This window comes from Notamacropus eugenii, chromosome 1, assembly GCF_028372415.1.
Source record: "Notamacropus eugenii isolate mMacEug1 chromosome 1, mMacEug1.pri_v2, whole genome shotgun sequence".
NCBI classification, from domain to species: Eukaryota; Metazoa; Chordata; class Mammalia; order Diprotodontia; family Macropodidae; genus Notamacropus; species Notamacropus eugenii.
Window position 1 is genome coordinate 9514682 of NC_092872.1, and position 16512 is coordinate 9531193.

The 16512-nt window shown below is 43.7% G+C and overlaps 1 protein-coding gene across 16 annotated transcripts in view; it reads right to left on the reverse strand.

Moving 5' to 3' along the window:
* The window catches only part of OBSCN (obscurin, cytoskeletal calmodulin and titin-interacting RhoGEF), a 322112-nt gene that overhangs the window by 127199 nt on the left and 178401 nt on the right, over positions 1-16512 (reverse strand). For 15 of the 16 annotated variants that reach the window (XM_072652736.1, XM_072652782.1, XM_072652744.1 and 12 more), the window contains one exon: positions 11738-12004. The exons of the other annotated variant lie outside the window; for it this stretch is intronic. In XM_072652736.1, coding sequence (XP_072508837.1) covers positions 11738-12004 — 267 coding nt within the window. The remainder of the gene's footprint in view (positions 1-11737; positions 12005-16512) is intronic. 16 annotated transcript variants of the gene reach the window in all.

Sequence of the window (16512 nt, forward strand, 5' to 3'; positions counted from 1 at the left end):
ACGCACCAGCTGCTGCTAACCTCCTACTCTTTGCCGTATACTGTGTCTTTGCTCACACCATACCTTACAGCCAGCATGCTTTCTCCCTCCCCCATTTGTTAGATTCCTATCCATGTTCAGATGCCACCTCTTTGAGGAAAACCTTCTTTGACTTCAGCAGATCCACCCTGGGCCTCACATAGCACTCTGTCTGGTCCTTTCTGATGTACTGGACTAAGGTGAGAGCAGAGAGCAGTAGCATACAAATGGATGGAATATTTAACATCTAGTGAAAAACCTGTGGGAATCACACCCAGGAGGGTGCAGAGTTTTTATGTGGGGCATAGAACAGTTTTTTGCAAGAATAGATTGCTGGTGATTTAGAATGGTCAGAGAATATTCAATGGAGTTAAAGTACCATACTTATGGGATTCCCTGGGAGACTGATCAGTTCAGGAAGGGTTGTGAGTTGAGTGTCCTTGGAAGGGTGGGCTCTGGGAAATGCCACCGGTCTTGTTTTCTGGGCATTGCAGGAGTGGCTGAGGCAGAGTCCAAAGGGAGTATAAGCTTTAGACAAATGACTGATGATAGTTGTCTCAGTTTTGGTCAGTAAGTGGGTAATAAGGACAGCTGACAGCTGATGACAGCTGACACATAGTATTTGACGGTTTACAGAGGGCTTTATAACATGGAGTAATGGATAGAGAACTGGCCTCAAAGCCAGAAAGACTAAGATAAATTTCAGAGAAGGTCCTAACCTGCACTGGGAGAGGGAGTTTCCTCACCTGGGAATTCCCCATATGAATGAAATCCCACGTCCAGTCTCCGTCCCTATCCTGTACCTTACTGCGTACCTAAAGCCATGTTGTTAGGGAATTTCTCTTTCCCTTAAAGAAGAAACAGCAACAGAGGAGATAAGACATGTCAAGAGCCAACAAAAAACACGTGTGTGCGTGCGTGCGCATGTATCTTTTCTTTTTAAACCCTTTGCCTGGGTGAGCTTGTCCATTCCTACAACTTCAACTGCTGTCTCAATGCAAATGAGTCTCAAACCTGCATCACCGTCCCTGACCTCTCCCCCAAATTCCAGATTGGCATTTACAGTCGCCTATTGGACGTCTCTACCTGAATGTCCTACCTCTAGCCCAATATATTCAACACAGACCTCATCCTCTTTACCCTCCTTCTGGCTTCCTTATTAGTCAATAGCACCACCATTCTCCCAGCCTACCACGCACAGAACTATAGAGCTGTCTTCGATGCTTTTTTTCCCTTAAAATCCAATCAGTTACCAGGTCTTATCAATGCTCTTTCTTTCCATTCTCACCATCATCATCATCCTAGCGGAGACTCTCAATATATCTCGCCTTGACTATAGCTCCCATTAACATATTTTTACATAAGTTCCCCATTTACATACCTTCTTCCTCCACCTCCCAGGCCTGGAATGTTCTCCTACCTTGTTGGGGGGGAGGGGTAAAGAAGGCATGTAAGTGGAAAGGCACAGCACATAGTCAGGAGACAGTCAGTGATCCTGGTTTGGCTAAAGGGAAACTTAGAGGAGACACTATATAAAAGCCAGTTATGATCATTAATATTATAATTATAAATAATTATTATGCATCATGTTCAGTCATTTCAGTGACATCCCCATTTGTGGTTTTCTTGGTAAAGATACTAGAATGGTTTTCCATTTCCTTCTCCAGCTCAATTTAGAGATGAGGAAACTGAGGCAAACAGGGTTAAGTGACTTGTCCAGGGTCACACAGCTAGTAAGTATCTGAGGTCAGGTTTGAACTCAGGAAGATGACTGTACCACCTGGCTGCACATTATGTATCATAGGTGCTTAACAAATGTTTGTTGAATAAATGAATTCTTCTGAAAATCATAAGGTTTCAGAATTGGAAAGGATCCTAGAGATTATTAAGAAAGTGATCTTGATAAGAGGACATCTAGTTCAACTAGATACAGAATGAGCTCATTCTACAGAAGAGAAGTGAGGTGATATACCCAAGGTCATACAAGTAGTTGGTGGCTATGGCAGGATTTCAACCCAGTTCATTTTCTCCATCCTTTTCCTTTTCAAGAAGAGAAAACTAAAGCAAAGAGATGGGAAATCACTTGCTGTGGATCACATAGAGAGTAACAAAGGCAGGATTTGAACCCCAATCCTCTGTCTCAAAAAGATAACTTGCTTTCCCCTTCACTATCTAGGTTGCCTTTCTCCCAACATGTATTTCATTATCAGGAGTAGGTAGCTAAGGGAGAGAAGGGAGGAGGCAAGGCCAGGCTCCTACTCATGGTCAGTTTCAGCAGCATTCCATAGGTTGTTAGGCACCTAGAGTCCAGCCCAGGTGTAGACAGGCTTGGCTCCCACAATCTCTTTCTCCTTCGTTCTCTGGTTCCCTCACCCACTCCCCTTTTTTTCTTTATTTTCTATTGTCCACTTTTCTCATTTAAGCTTTTCCTCTGTACTTTTCCTCCCTCTTTCCTCTTAGTAGAATATACCTTTTGACATTTTGTTGGATTTGTGATATTTCATTATTTTGGGTTCTCCCTCCATTTCTCTCTCTCTCTCTAAACATATATACATATATGAACACACTTAAAGCTTCTATATTTATATAGTCAATATTCTTTTAATGAAAATAATGAAAGGGCTTTTTAAACATTTGTTTTTATTTTTGACAAGGGGCTGGGTTGAGAGCCTTATAAATCAGCTGAGAGTTTAATAGCCCGGGGGTATCATAATTGTCTTCCTGACTGCTGTGGCCTGAAGTCCTTGCTGCCCAGTTGGCTTTACCCCCAGGTTCCTAACTCCTGTTTGATTTCTAAAGTCTTTTGGTTCCTAGAAATGCCTGTCCTACCCTCTTCACCAATCTATAATGGTCTCAAAGAACAGGATGTGACAGATTATTAATTAAAACTATTTCAATGACGAATCTTTAGTGAGGACTGATTACTCTTCTTTACATATAAGGTTAGTAGTATCACTCCTATGCTCAAAATCTTCCAAGTTCCCAGTTGCCTACCAAATAAAGTTCAAAGTCTTTTGTCAGGTATTCAAGATATTGTCTGGTATTTGATGTCACTGTATCTTTTCCAACTTTGGTTAAGACCATGTGCCTCATACAATCTATACTCTGGCTAAACCTGGTGATTCACTGCCCCTTGAATATACCCTATGCTAACTTACTTCCATGTATTTACACCTACTGTTTCCATTGTCTTGAATACCTTTCTAGTCTATCCATCTTTGAAAGCCCAACTAAAATGCCATCTCTTCCACGAAGCCTTCTCACTCTAAGACTTCAACAACACTTGGGTCTTCAGGGAATTGTGGGAATTGAGCGAACCACATTGATTCCATCTTGTGATTCAATTCTGGATCTAGTTCAATTCCCTTTCTATTCAATTATAGGTCTAGTCCAATTTTTGTTTTGTGAGAAAATTTTATTCAGGTACGAGAATTATGAGAAAACTTCATTGCATTGTTTGAACTTAACCTGGTGTGACTGGGAAGCTGAACCACTTCTATCAGATTTATTTAAAACTAATGCAGGGAGGAAGGGAGGGATAGAATTTGAAACTCAACACTTAAAGAATGTTTTAAAAATTGTTTTGACTTGCAATTTGGGGGAAAATAAAATATTATACATATAAAAATAAAATCAGTGCAAGGAGTTTTACTGTAATTATACATCTCAAGCAACCCATATGTCTTATCTGAAAAGTGGTCCCATAATGGCCAATCAGTTATGCTTTCCTTATTTCTTGACTGAATACAGACACTTAGGGAGCAGTGGAACATCTCTTTCTAATTTCAGGGAATTGCACTGTTTACTCTCCTCTCAATTTGGAAAGCCCCTAATCTCCAGTTAGAAATCAGATTATTTAATCTTGTATCCTGGTTTATAGATTGTTAACTAGTTTTTTTATAGCATAAAAATCTGTCTCCCTCTGTATTCAAGGTCTAAGCCCAAGCTGAGAGGCCTGGTCCTGATTTGTTATGCAGTTGGCATGCACTACTTAACAAATGAATCTGCTCGGAAACTCAAATCATTATTTCCTCAGTCATTTCATCCTCTACCCACCACTGTCTGCGCTCCTTTCATACACTCATCATGAAACATTATATATTACAACCATCCATGCACATGTCCTTTCTCCTTGGGCAAGGGTACAAGTTTGATCTTTTTGATAGCAAGCACTTAATAAATGTATCCCAAGATCTGAAACTAGGATAGAAACACAGAAAAGTACCTCATCTTTTGCTTCTACCATCACGCCTACTATGTTGGCATAATCTCTTAATCTCTCAGATTCTCAGGTTTCCTATCTGTAAAATGGGCATATTGATTTTTCTAAGTATCCCAAAGGGCTGTTATGAGGAAAGTACATTGAAATCCCAAAGTGCCATATAAATGTGAGTTTACATTACTAGCCACAGAATGAGTTCATGCCCTAGGGAAGTCTTCAGGGGATCCAAGAAAATAAAGGACTGAATAGAGGAAAAAGAGCCTCGCTAGCATCATGTTCAGAAAGTCTCCTTGTTGAAAAGAAGTAGTAATAAAATTCCCACTTCTCTTAACCTTTAAGGGTTATAAAATGATTTTCCCACAACAACTCTGTTAGCTAGGCAGTACGAGCATTATTATCTTCATTTTACACATCAGGGAAATTGAGATTTAGTGGATAGTTGAATCTGATAGTTTTTTGATGGCTTTCCAGTCAGAAGGGATGAGAACAATTCAACTCACACTTAGCTTAGAGATACTGAGGACAGGTTGTTGGCAATTTCTAGGTTACATTTAGTTTCAAGGAGCTGAGAAACCTTTGAGATGAGAGAATGGGGTCTACAGTGGTAGGTGAATTGCACTTGGAGACCAGGAGACATGGGCAAAAGTTCCAGCTCTGCTCTGTGCCAGCCATGAGACCTAAGACTAAATCTCCCGGAGCCTCCATTTCCTCATCCATAAAATGTGGATGATAATCCTAGTACCGCCTCCCTCACAAGGCTGTTGTGAGGAAAACACTTAATAAAATTTTAAATCCTATAGACATGTGAACCCTTGCTATCTATATGAAGGCATGAGACTTTGTATGGATAGATAAAGATAAATGTGCATCTCTACTTGCCCCAGATGCTCCCTGGGTACTTCCTAATTTATGATAAATGCTCCATTCCTTTGGACATTCAGGGTCATCTCTGATGAAGTCCCATATCACCAACTACCCATTAGACATTTCAAATCAGATCAATCAACAAACATTTATTAAGCACCTACTATGCGTCAGGTCCTGTGCTAAGTGCTGGCATCTCAAACTCAACATTTCCAAAACAGAATTCATCTTTTTCCCCAAACCCACCCCTTTTCCAAACTTCCCTATTTCTGTCAAGGTTACCATCATTCTTTCAGCTTTCCACATTCCCAATCTTGCTATCATCTTTAACTTTTCACTACTGACTCCTAGCTTAGCTCAGACGCTCATTACCTCTTGCCTGGACTGTTACAAAATTCACCTACTTGTTTTCCCTACCTCAAGTCTTTCCCCATTCCAATTCATCCTCCACAGAGCAACTAAAATGATTTTTCTTACAAGAAGGTCTGGTCATATGACCCCCTCTATTCAGTAAACTCCAGTAGTGCCTCATTGACACAAGGAGAAAATATCAACTCTTCTGCTTGGCTATTGAAGCCTTTTAGAAAGGAATTCAACCAAGCCGACCTTTCCAGTTTGATTATACCTCTTCCCATGCACCATGGTCTAGCCAAACTAGCCTTGCTCTCCCTCTCCTTTGCTGTGGCCACCCCTCACTCCTAGAATGTTCTCCTTCCTCATAGAATCCCTTGCTTCCTTGAAGACAGTTCAAGTATCACCTTTGACATGAAGTATCTGTCTATTCCTTCTCATTATTAATGTCCTCCCTATTCTGTATTGATTTTGGATTTAATCCATATATATTTCTATGTATTTGTATTGTCTCCCCTGATAGAAGGTCAGCTCCTTGAGGGCAGGGTCTATTTCCTTTTTGTTTTTGTATTCCTATTGCTGCTTGGCACATGGAAAGTGCCCAATAAACACTTGTTGGTGGATTGATTGATGCCTTGAAAACCATCATTCCAGTTTCCTAGATTTTCGTAATGGAGTAGCCCCTTAATTTGGTCGCTTTGTTGCTGTTTCTTTCCTGCTTTGTCACACTTTGCTGTCCCCTTGTTGGGACTGGAAGCTCAATTCCGTGTGGACAGTCTCGGGCAGGTAAAAGTGGGACTTCTAAATCTTAGAGTCTTACGAGGCCCTCCATGAACAGCGGGGGTTCGAGAAGGTCAGACCGAGCTAGCTCGGCTAGCTCGGGTATTTCCGCCTCTCCCCCGGAGATACCTGATGGGTGGAGTCTCCCTGCCCTCGAGGTCGTCCCGGATTGGAGCACACCTAGTTACCTAACAGCACGGTATTGAGATGCAAACTGTGTGGCTGAAGATTAAGTAGGATTGAGGAAGCCTAAAAGCTCTCTTAGCACGTGTGGAGCCAAAGAGAAAAGTAGGGCTCCGCTTCTTTTCTTTCCTCTCTCCCCTCCCCCTCTCTCCCCGCTTGTACTTCTACTTCCATTCCCTTAAGCTTAGCCTTCTTAGGAAATCTCCCCCTCTTCGTCCTAAGAAAGAAGACCCCCTGCACTTGTAACCGAAACCCTGTAATAAAGCTCAACCCCTGTTTGACTCTGGAACGTCCTTTCTCTCATATGTGCATCCGGCGTGGCCAGCCGAAGACCTCGGGAGGTGAGGTAAGGAAGACTCGGGTAGCCCAATACAGGCCTCTAGGCTTGGCAGTTGTCGCCCCAACAGGGATTGGGAGCGTAGATAATCCTGGGTGCTTTTGGGGTACACCCGGAAGGGGCTGTGAAAGAAGCGAGTCCCGAATCCTAGATTCGGAAGGAGAGAAAGGGGAGAGAAGCTTCCCAAACCCCTGGGAAAAGGGCAGGGATGAGGAATCAATTGCCAGTAATAAAGCCAGAGGAACAGGAGGTCTGGGCTGAGACACTTCACAGGGAAGGCAGGGAGGCGGGGGTCACAATCGAGTTAAACGACCTCCGAGAATTTTGTAAGGAAGGGCCGGAGAGGCCAGGGCGGGATTGGAATGAGAGTGGAAGCGGAGAGAGGGGAGGGGAGAACACGGGAGGGACGGAGAGTCCAGGCAAGCAGAAAGTTAAGCGGAAAGTTAAGGAGCGTAAAGAAAAAATAGACCCGGAGCTCCATCTAGTGGATGGAAAAGGCGAGGCAGGGGAGAATATGCCGTGCCTTCCTTCCGCGCCTCCTTATAACCTGCTCCATTGGTCAGACAGTTCAGGGCCACAGTCCAGTTTGGAAAAAGGAATAAGAAAGGCTATAGAGAATGGAGAAGATGTAGGGACATTTCCTCTGTTAGAAATAGCGGACCCCAGTGTCCCCAGTGGGGTTCGGAGGAGCCACATACCTATAGAGTGGAAGAGAGTGGCGACTCTTAAAGAGGCTTGTACCAAGCATGGCCCTAATTCACCCTTTGTCATAGCCATGCTTGAAACTCTCAGTGGTCAGTTCGTTCTGACTCCTAATGACTGGAAGAGCTTAGCTAGAGCCTGCCTTACCCCTGGGCAGAAAGAAATAAGTACAGGGAGGGGCCAGGATCAGCTTCCCATAGCTATTGCCCTTCCCTTAAGGCACTGGAAGCTCAAAGAAAGCCAGAGACCAGTGTGGGGAATAGGAGGGTGCCAAAATACCTTAGAGACAATGCACCCAGTAAAGTGGGAGGCAGAAGATGTTAATGAAGCATTTGTAAGCACCTGGCAGCAGCTATACCTAAGTAAAGAGCCAGTATGCATTCTTATCAATCTTACCTTGAAGGCGATCCTCGCTAAACAAAGAAGGGGAAAAGGTCGCCTAATACAATCAGAGCTAAGATCAAGAGGCCTAATACAATCAGAGCTTGATACAGCTGTCTCAAAAGGCTCACATACTACTCCAGCTATGAGACATTTTGTGACTTTTCCAAGACAACCCCGCAAGGAAAGTAATACCCAGGCTGGATATAAAGACACATGGGCCATGGTAAAGGATATGGCCTCAGGGAAATGGAAAGGTCCGTATAAGATACTAATATGGGGTCGAGGGTATGTTTGTGTCTCCACAGGAAAAGGTGATGCGTGGATTCCCATTAGAAGGATCCGTAGGTGGGAACCGAGGTCGGAGACGACGGAGACGCAGGAGGCGGAGACCCTGGAGAGCCCAGAGACCCCGGAGAAGGATCATACACCACCTGAGCCTGCTGCTGACAGCTTTAACCTTGCTGCCCAGAGAGAAAGCAGCCCTCATCACAACCGCAGACACTGCTGCTGACAGTTTCCCATCTAGGCATCCTTTTTTCGCCAGCTGAATGAGGACTTTGATATCACAAACCCAGGACACTTGGGTGGGGAGGAGGTGACCAATTTTCCACCTGTATAGATCCATTTGCAAGATTAAGGGAGTGGTGACGTGTAAGGCGCCTACACCAGCTGCTTCTCTTAAAATATGCTTTGGGATTTTAGTTGATTGCACTTCCCCTGTTGTAACTCAGCCATTTAGTTTCATCTTTGTTTTATTTGATGCCTCCCTTTGTCAGTTGTGCTAGCTGCAGATTTCTGTGTGAATGAAGTCTTGTTGTAAGGTACTCATATGCTAAAGGCCTTCCTTAATCCACTCAGCCTCCAGCCACTGTTTGCTCTAGAGCCAGGTGCGCTCCGCGCATAACAAAGAAGGGGATATGTTGGGACTGGAAGCTCAATTCCGTGTGGACAGTCTCGGGCAGGTAAAAGTGGGACTTCTAAATCTTAGAGTCTTACGAGGCCCTCCATGAACAGCGGGGGTTCGAGAAGGTCAGACCGAGCTAGCTCGGCTAGCTCGGGTATTTCCGCCTCTCCCCCGGAGATACCTGATGGGTGGAGTCTCCCTGCCCTCGAGGTCGTCCCGGATTGGAGCACACCTAGTTACCTAACAGCACGGTATTGAGATGCAAACTGTGTGGCTGAAGATTAAGTAGGATTGAGGAAGCCTAAAAGCTCTCTTAGCACGTGTGGAGCCAAAGAGAAAAGTAGGGCTCCGCTTCTTTTCTTTCCTCTCTCCCCTCCCCCTCTCTCCCCCGCTTGTACTTCTACTTCCATTCCCTTAAGCTTAGCCTTCTTAGGAAATCTCCCCCTCTTCGTCCTAAGAAAGAAGAGCCCCTGCACTTGTAACCGAAACCCTGTAATAAAGCTCAACCCCTGTTTGACTCTGGAACGTCCTTTCTCTCATATGTGCATCCGGCGTGGCCAGCCGAAGACCTGGACAGGTAAGAAAGACTCGGGTAGCCCAATACAGGCCTCTAGGCTTGGCATCCCCTCACCGTAAGTCCCTGTCTATTACCTTTCCAAACTCTACTTAAACTCACTACCTCTAAGAAGACTTCCTTAATCAAGTACACTCAGCACTGATGACTAAGGAGGATTAGGGGGTCTGTGGAACCTAAAGGATTTGGGATCAAAGGACTCAAGCTCTGGCTCTGCTACCCACTAGTGTGTGATGTTGGACAAGCCATGTACCCCTCTTTGAACCTCAGTTTCCTAATCTATAAAATGGGGATAGCAATACTTGTATAACCTCCCTTACAAGGCTCCCATGAGGAAAGCCCTGACCCTTAAAGCATCAGAGGAAAGAAGTCATTATTATTGACCCTTTGTGAAAGGCTGTAATCAAAATTTACCAAGATCTTAGCAAAGCTTTTGACATGTTAAAAACCCAAATGGAAAGATATGGACCAGATTATGGTGCAATTAGGTAGAATTAGAACTGTTTGAACGACTAGAATCCAAGGCTGTAGGTCAACTTGGAGCGAGTGATCTAACCTAGAGATCCAGTGGAGTGCCCCTAGAAGTGTCCGTGGTCCTGAGCTGTTGAACATTTTTCAGCAATGACTTGGAAAAAGGTTAAGATGAGAGCCAAGTGCCACAGAGGAAAAAATACCAGATTTGGAACTGGAGGACCTGTATTTGAGATGTTGGGTAAGTCACAACCTCTCAGGGCCTTAATTTCCTCATCTGGAAAATGATGAGGTTGGATTAAATGACCTCAAAGTTCTCCACCAGGTGTAGTGACTTATGGACATAGCTTTTGTTACATTAACCCACATTTGTGGGGGTCTTGTCTTCTTTTTTAAAGAGAATCACCTTTTATTTTCCCCCAATTACATGTAAAAAACAATTTTTAACATTTGTTTTTTTTTAAAAAAAAAAGCTTTCTGTTTTAAAATTTTTTTGTCCTCTTTTAAGTATTTTATGTCTTCCCCTCCTTTCCCTCTCCCCACCCCAGTCTTTCTCTTGTATTACTTTCTTAGACCAGAGGCTCCCTAAGGACAAGGGCCATAATCTCATTTTCAGGTTGAGAGCATCCAGGTCCCTATCCCTATTCTTTCATTCACCCAGGTTTGCAGCCTCAGACTTCACTGTCCCTCCCTCACCCTTCAGCTGCCATGTGTTGTCCATTCTACCTCCTTAACGTCTTTCACATTTGTCTCCACTCACAAAGCCACCACCCTAGTTCAGGCTCTTATCACATTTTGCCTGATCCACTATGGTAGTGGCCTCCTAACTGGTCCCACCCCCACTCCCATCTCAAGTTTCTTCTCTGTCCCACCCATCTACCCCACAGCCATCAGATCGATATTCCTTAAATACAAGTCTGCCCATGTCATCCTCCTGTCTCTCTATTGCCTCTAGGATCTAATACAAACTCCCATTTGGTATTTAAAGCCCTTTATAATCTGGCTCCAGCCTCTCTAGGCTTACTGAACGTTTCTCCTCTTCACATGTTCGATGTTTCAGTCAGATTGACCTTGACTGTTCATCTATGTGACATTCCATTCCCCATCCCTGGAATCCCCTCCTTTTTCCTCCCTCCTTTTCTTCAGCTTCTGTCAAGGCTGTACTCAAGCACCCCCTCCTATGAGTCTTCTCCAGATCCCCCCAGTTGTTTCCCCACAAATTTGCTCTATACTTACTTTGAATATTTTGTATTGATTTATCTGCATATATGCTGAATTCCCCACCCTCACCCCAGTAAAATGGGAACTCCTGTAGGTCAAGGATTGTTTTATTTCTTTCTTTTTATTCCCAGCATCTGAGACATACAGCAGGCACTTCATAAATGTTTGTTAAATGACCACATGGCCATACAACAGGTGCTTAATAAATGTTTGTTGAATTAACAGATGACCACATGGCTACACTCACACTGGGGAGATTGTGTGTCTCCACCATCAGACTTGGGTACCCCAAGAGTGAGGATGGTATGCTGGGGACCCTCTGACAGCAGCATCGGGTCTCTTCCCCTTTCCTATTTCTTCTCAGTATCTCCTCCAGAGCTCTCTGCCTGTGGAAGCATTCAGTCCAAGGAGTTATCTGTTCTTCCATTTCACTATTTCCATATAGTTAAAACAGCAAATGCTAGAAACTAAACCATGCCAAAGTTATAGGATGTAAGATTTTAGAACTGAAAAAAAAATATCCTCTAGTTCAACCCCTTCATTTTAAACTAAGCCTTATGGATGTTAAATAACTTGCCCCAGGTCACATAACTAGAAGAGTTGAGGGGATTTGAACTCAGGTCTTCTGGCTCTAAATCCAGCCAGGGTCTGGTCAGCCTTCTCCTCTTTCCTCCCTCCTGCCCTGTGGTGGGCTTTGTGCCTGACCGGCCTGCAGGCATGCCTCACCTTGGACGTCAAGCAGAGCCACCACGCGTGTGCCCCCCGCTTCACAAGAATAGATTCCACTGTCACGTGGGAGCGCAGGTTTAATGGTTAGCTTGGCTACATTCCAATCCTGCTCAACAATGACGCGCTGCCCGTCCACACAGACCTCCTGCTCATTGATCTTCCAAGTGGCCTGTACAGGCCGGGAATACTGGCATATGAATTCAGCCATGCTGTTCTCCTCGACGGTCAGGTCCTTCATGGCACTGACCACTTCAACGGTGGGATCTGTCGGCCAATATGTCAGGAGGACATGCATTAGTGGGGTGGGGTAGCCACCTCCCTCCCTCCCTCCATAAATGCAAAGGATGGGGAACCCTGTGCCTAGCCATGGTTAGTCAGTTTAGTGGCAGGGTGAGCTAGCCGCAAGCTCTAAGCGTGCATGTGGGCCGTTACTAAGGATGTGAGGAGATGCCAAAGAGCCTTCTGGACTAGAGGAGGGGCCCGCAAAATCTCGAGATAGGGGGTATATAATTGATCAATTCCTCCTGTACAAGACTCTTCCCAGATCTCCAGGAAAAGTCAACCCAAATATACTCCCTCTTGCAGGCACTGGACACAAGGGTCTTATAAAATCTTACATATCTGAGGGGCATCATTAAGAACATGGTATGTCTTGAAAGATGCGTTCCCCAGTAAATTCTGACATTTTCTAGTTGTCTCACTCTTCATCTTATGCCAACATGCATTCTGCTTCAGCTAGAGTGACCAATTCCAGCAAGGATTCTCAGAAGAAAACTGAAATTCTAAATCTATTTGAGATAGAACTACATAGTCTGCCTGGGTGGCCCAGGGCAGGGATGAGGAACTGTGGCCTTGAGGCCACATGTGATTTTCTCAGGTCTTTGGACTGAGTCCAAGTTTTACAGAACAAATCCTTATATTAAGAGGATTTGTTTTGTTCTGTGAAGTTTGACTTCAGTCAAAGGGCTGCACTTGAGGACCTAGAGGGCCACATGTGTCTCCAGGCTGCAGATTCCCCACCCCTGGCTAGGAGATGACAGACACAGGGATGACAGAAGTAAAGGAACCCAGGCCATCAGGACTACTGTGAGGTCTGTTCCAATGATCTTTGTTGCACCTGCACTGTCCTAAGTTCTGCAGCTGGAGAATACCTTCAGATGGTAGATAATGCCAAAGGCATACTACTGCTGTCCTCCTACAGTTAATGACTCCCTGCAGGGATTCAGAGCTTATTTGTTCCGTTTCCCTACAAACATCACTGCTGCCAACAAGATGAAATACTGTACAAGCTCATCAGCTAATTGCAGGGGATGGAGGCCAAGGGGAGGATCCTGGAGGATTGCTCTTCGTAGTCCCCAGATGAAAGCAGCTGACGTCCCATGCTTTCTTAGTAGAGCTGAATAAATCAAATGGGTTGCCCAGGCTGACCAAACATCAGCCTATGTGTCCCAATACAGAAGGAAGTCAGGACAGGACTGATGGAAATCAGGCACCAGGCTTCAGGAAAATAGAATGCATTTTCCAGCTTTTTTTCTCTCCTTTGTGTGGGGTTTCTCTAGAACTCTGGGCCACGGCCATGTCATGACATAGGGTATTTTTCTGAGAGAAGGTACTGTGTTCTCTGAACCAAAGGAGCCTAGATGCTGAGATACCATGACTAAAGAGGTTGGGCCAGTGCATACTTAAGACCAGACAATCTCTTCCAACCTAAAGAGATCTGAAAACAAGTTCTTGGTCCATCTCTGAAGGCCAGGGCACAGGCAAACATATGGGGCTTACTAGAGTGGAAACAGAATGACAGCAGGGATTGTGATTTCTCTAACTTTGTAACTAGTAGACACTTAAATGTGTCTTAAATTGAACTGACATGAAGAAAGGAAGGATGTACTTATATCCAAAGAGCTATTGGAGGATGAGGGTCTCTTCCCATCAGGACTATTTGGGAAGGGGGTTGAATATCCATTCCCTATCTGCCAACTCAGCATCACCCGCCCAGACAGAGCCCGAACACTTCTCTTGGGATATCCCAAAGCTTATACTGCACCACCATCATCTGCTCCTTGGGTGTGGGCAGCACACCTAACTTGAGTTATACAGACAAGGAATCGCTTAGATTCTCAGGCTTAGGAGTAACCCGCCTCATGCACCAAGCCTCGGTGTTTTTTAAGCAAATACCTGGCAGGCCTCCTATTAATGCCAACCTTGTAGGACATTTTCTGTTCATTCATTCAAGACCCTGTGTGTTTGGCTTTTAAGTCCTCTGCCAATGAATTAGCTTTGTGTATGTGTGTTTTTATATTCTATTGGTCTAAATGCATACAATCCCTGAATATAGATCATAACTTGAGCACTGAGTTTAGAGTCAAAAGACCTAAATTTGAGTCCTAGCTATTCTCCTTAATAGCTGCATTACCTTAGACAAGTCTTCTTTCCTTTTCTCTAGAAAAAGAAGACAAAGATGTTTGCTTTACTTTTCTTTTAGAGTAGTTATAAGGAATGCATTTGAATAAAAAGTCAAGTGCTATAGATAACATGAGTTATTACTATTATTTGAAAAGAAAAAATCTAGAAACTTATTTTCGGATCAATATGGTTTGTGAGGTAGTTAGCTTCAAAAGGCAGGACTGTATGACCCTGGTCAACTCACTTAACTTCTCAATGCTCTAGGCAACTCTCTAAAACTGTATGTTGTAGCGAGTGTGCCAACCTGCATTGGCAAGACTTTCCTCACCTGGCAGTTCCTTATACAAATGCAAGATCCAGTCTCTCTAACTCTACGGTATGTGTATATTATATGTTCTTGTATATACTCCCATTATCCCTTTCTTCTCATTTATTTAAATCCTACCAATTGTTTCATGCTCAACTCAAGTCTTGCTTTCACCAGAAAGCCTTCTGTGGCCATCCCAGATCACAGTGAGCTCCCTCGGCTCAGAATTCTTATGGTATTTATCAATCAGTGCCACGTAATGGAATATTTTACCATATTCAGCTCCATCTAGGTAGAACATACATTGCTAGGTGGGAACAGAAACCCAAGACAGATAGCATCTAGCTGCTTGTAGGTAGGTTTAAATTATTTACACCCTGAGGCATTTAAAAAACTCACATACTTCTCTGTATGGGATCTTTGAGAGATTGTAAACAAGGGAGCTGTCACAGAGGAAAAGGGAATAAATATTCCCCAAGAGGGAACAGAGTGGAATCTGCTAACTATATAGCCTAATGAGCTTGATTTCAATTTCTGATTAAAATCTAGAAAACATTATTAAAGGATAGTATGTGAGCATTTAGAAAAGGAAGCAGTGGTCACTAAAAACCTGAGTGGCTTCATTGAGGATGGGTCATGCACAACTAATTTCATTCCCTTCTGTATCAGAGTTATTAGACTGGTGGAACAGAGGAATACAAAGGCTTAGTCTACCTATATGCCAATAAAACATTGGACACAGTCCTCATACTGTATTTGTGGACAAGATGGAGAGGTGTGGGCTAGATGACAATGTAGTTACGTAGATTTAGACTTAGTTGTGGTTGGATCCAAAGAAGACTACTTAATGATTTCATGTCAACCTGGAAGGAGGTCTCTAGAGAAATGACCTAGGGATCAGTTTTTGGTCTTGTGGTGTTTGTTTTTACTAATGGCATTAATGAAGGGAGGCATAGATAGCATGCTTGTCAACTTCTCAGAAGAAAAATAAATTTGTAGCAGACATAATGCTGGGAAAGGTAGCAAACATGGTGACAATATCCTTGTCAGACTAGAAGGATAGGTCATATTGAATAAAATGAAACTGAATAGGGAAAAAGGCAAAAGTTTAGACTTAGGAGTAAAAAAATCAACTTACGGTTCGAAAACAATTTCTGTGAAAAAGATCTGGGGGTTTTAACGAACCACAAGTTCAATTTGAATCAAGTGTAACATGAGACCGCAAAAAGTTAATAGCATTTCAGATGACATTAAGCAAAGCAGAGCAGTCAGAAAGTGGGAGGTGGTAGTTTTGCTCTACGTTGTCTGGTCAAACATGCTCAGTTCTGGACAGGCTGTCCTTGCCTAAGTATGTAGAAACTGGAAGAGTCATAGCTTAAACTTCAGAGGTTGTGTGATGTAGTGAAAATAATATTGGTACTGGAGCCAGAGTACTTAGGGTTGAAGGTCATACCCCGCTACTAATTTAAAAGTGACATGATCTCTTGCTGGAGACCTTGCTCATGCATGAGACTGGACGAGATGGCTTCTGAGGTACCTTTCAACCCAGATATTCTGGGATTAGATGTCTGCTACAATTCATTCCAGTTCTAAAATGGAGGATTCCAGGATTCTATGATAAAAGGCAGTAGCAGCTGGGGATCCAGCTGGTCTTGGTACTCTGTTCTGGCCCCTTGTCCCAATATCACAGGGTCATTTTGGGTTCATGGAGACTGTCATGGAGACAGAAAGTCATGCACGACTATGTTTCCCAGGCACCTTCATGTCTGCAGCATTGGGAGACTGAAGCCCGTCTTCATTCATGTGAGTCAGAATTAACCTTGTGGAACCTTTTCTCTTTCAGAATTGTGTTTCTGTTTCAAGTACTGGGTTTTGTCTGTATGATTCCTGGGAAGGTCAAACCCATAGGGTGAAGAAGAGTCTTCCTAAGGATCAATGCAGTAAACTGGGGTGATGGATTCACATAGATGGAGAAGGACCAGTCATTGATGAAACTGTCCAAAGACCAAACTGACCACAGACAGGGAAGTGGATGACCTGCTGTCTAAGACAACAACTCTGC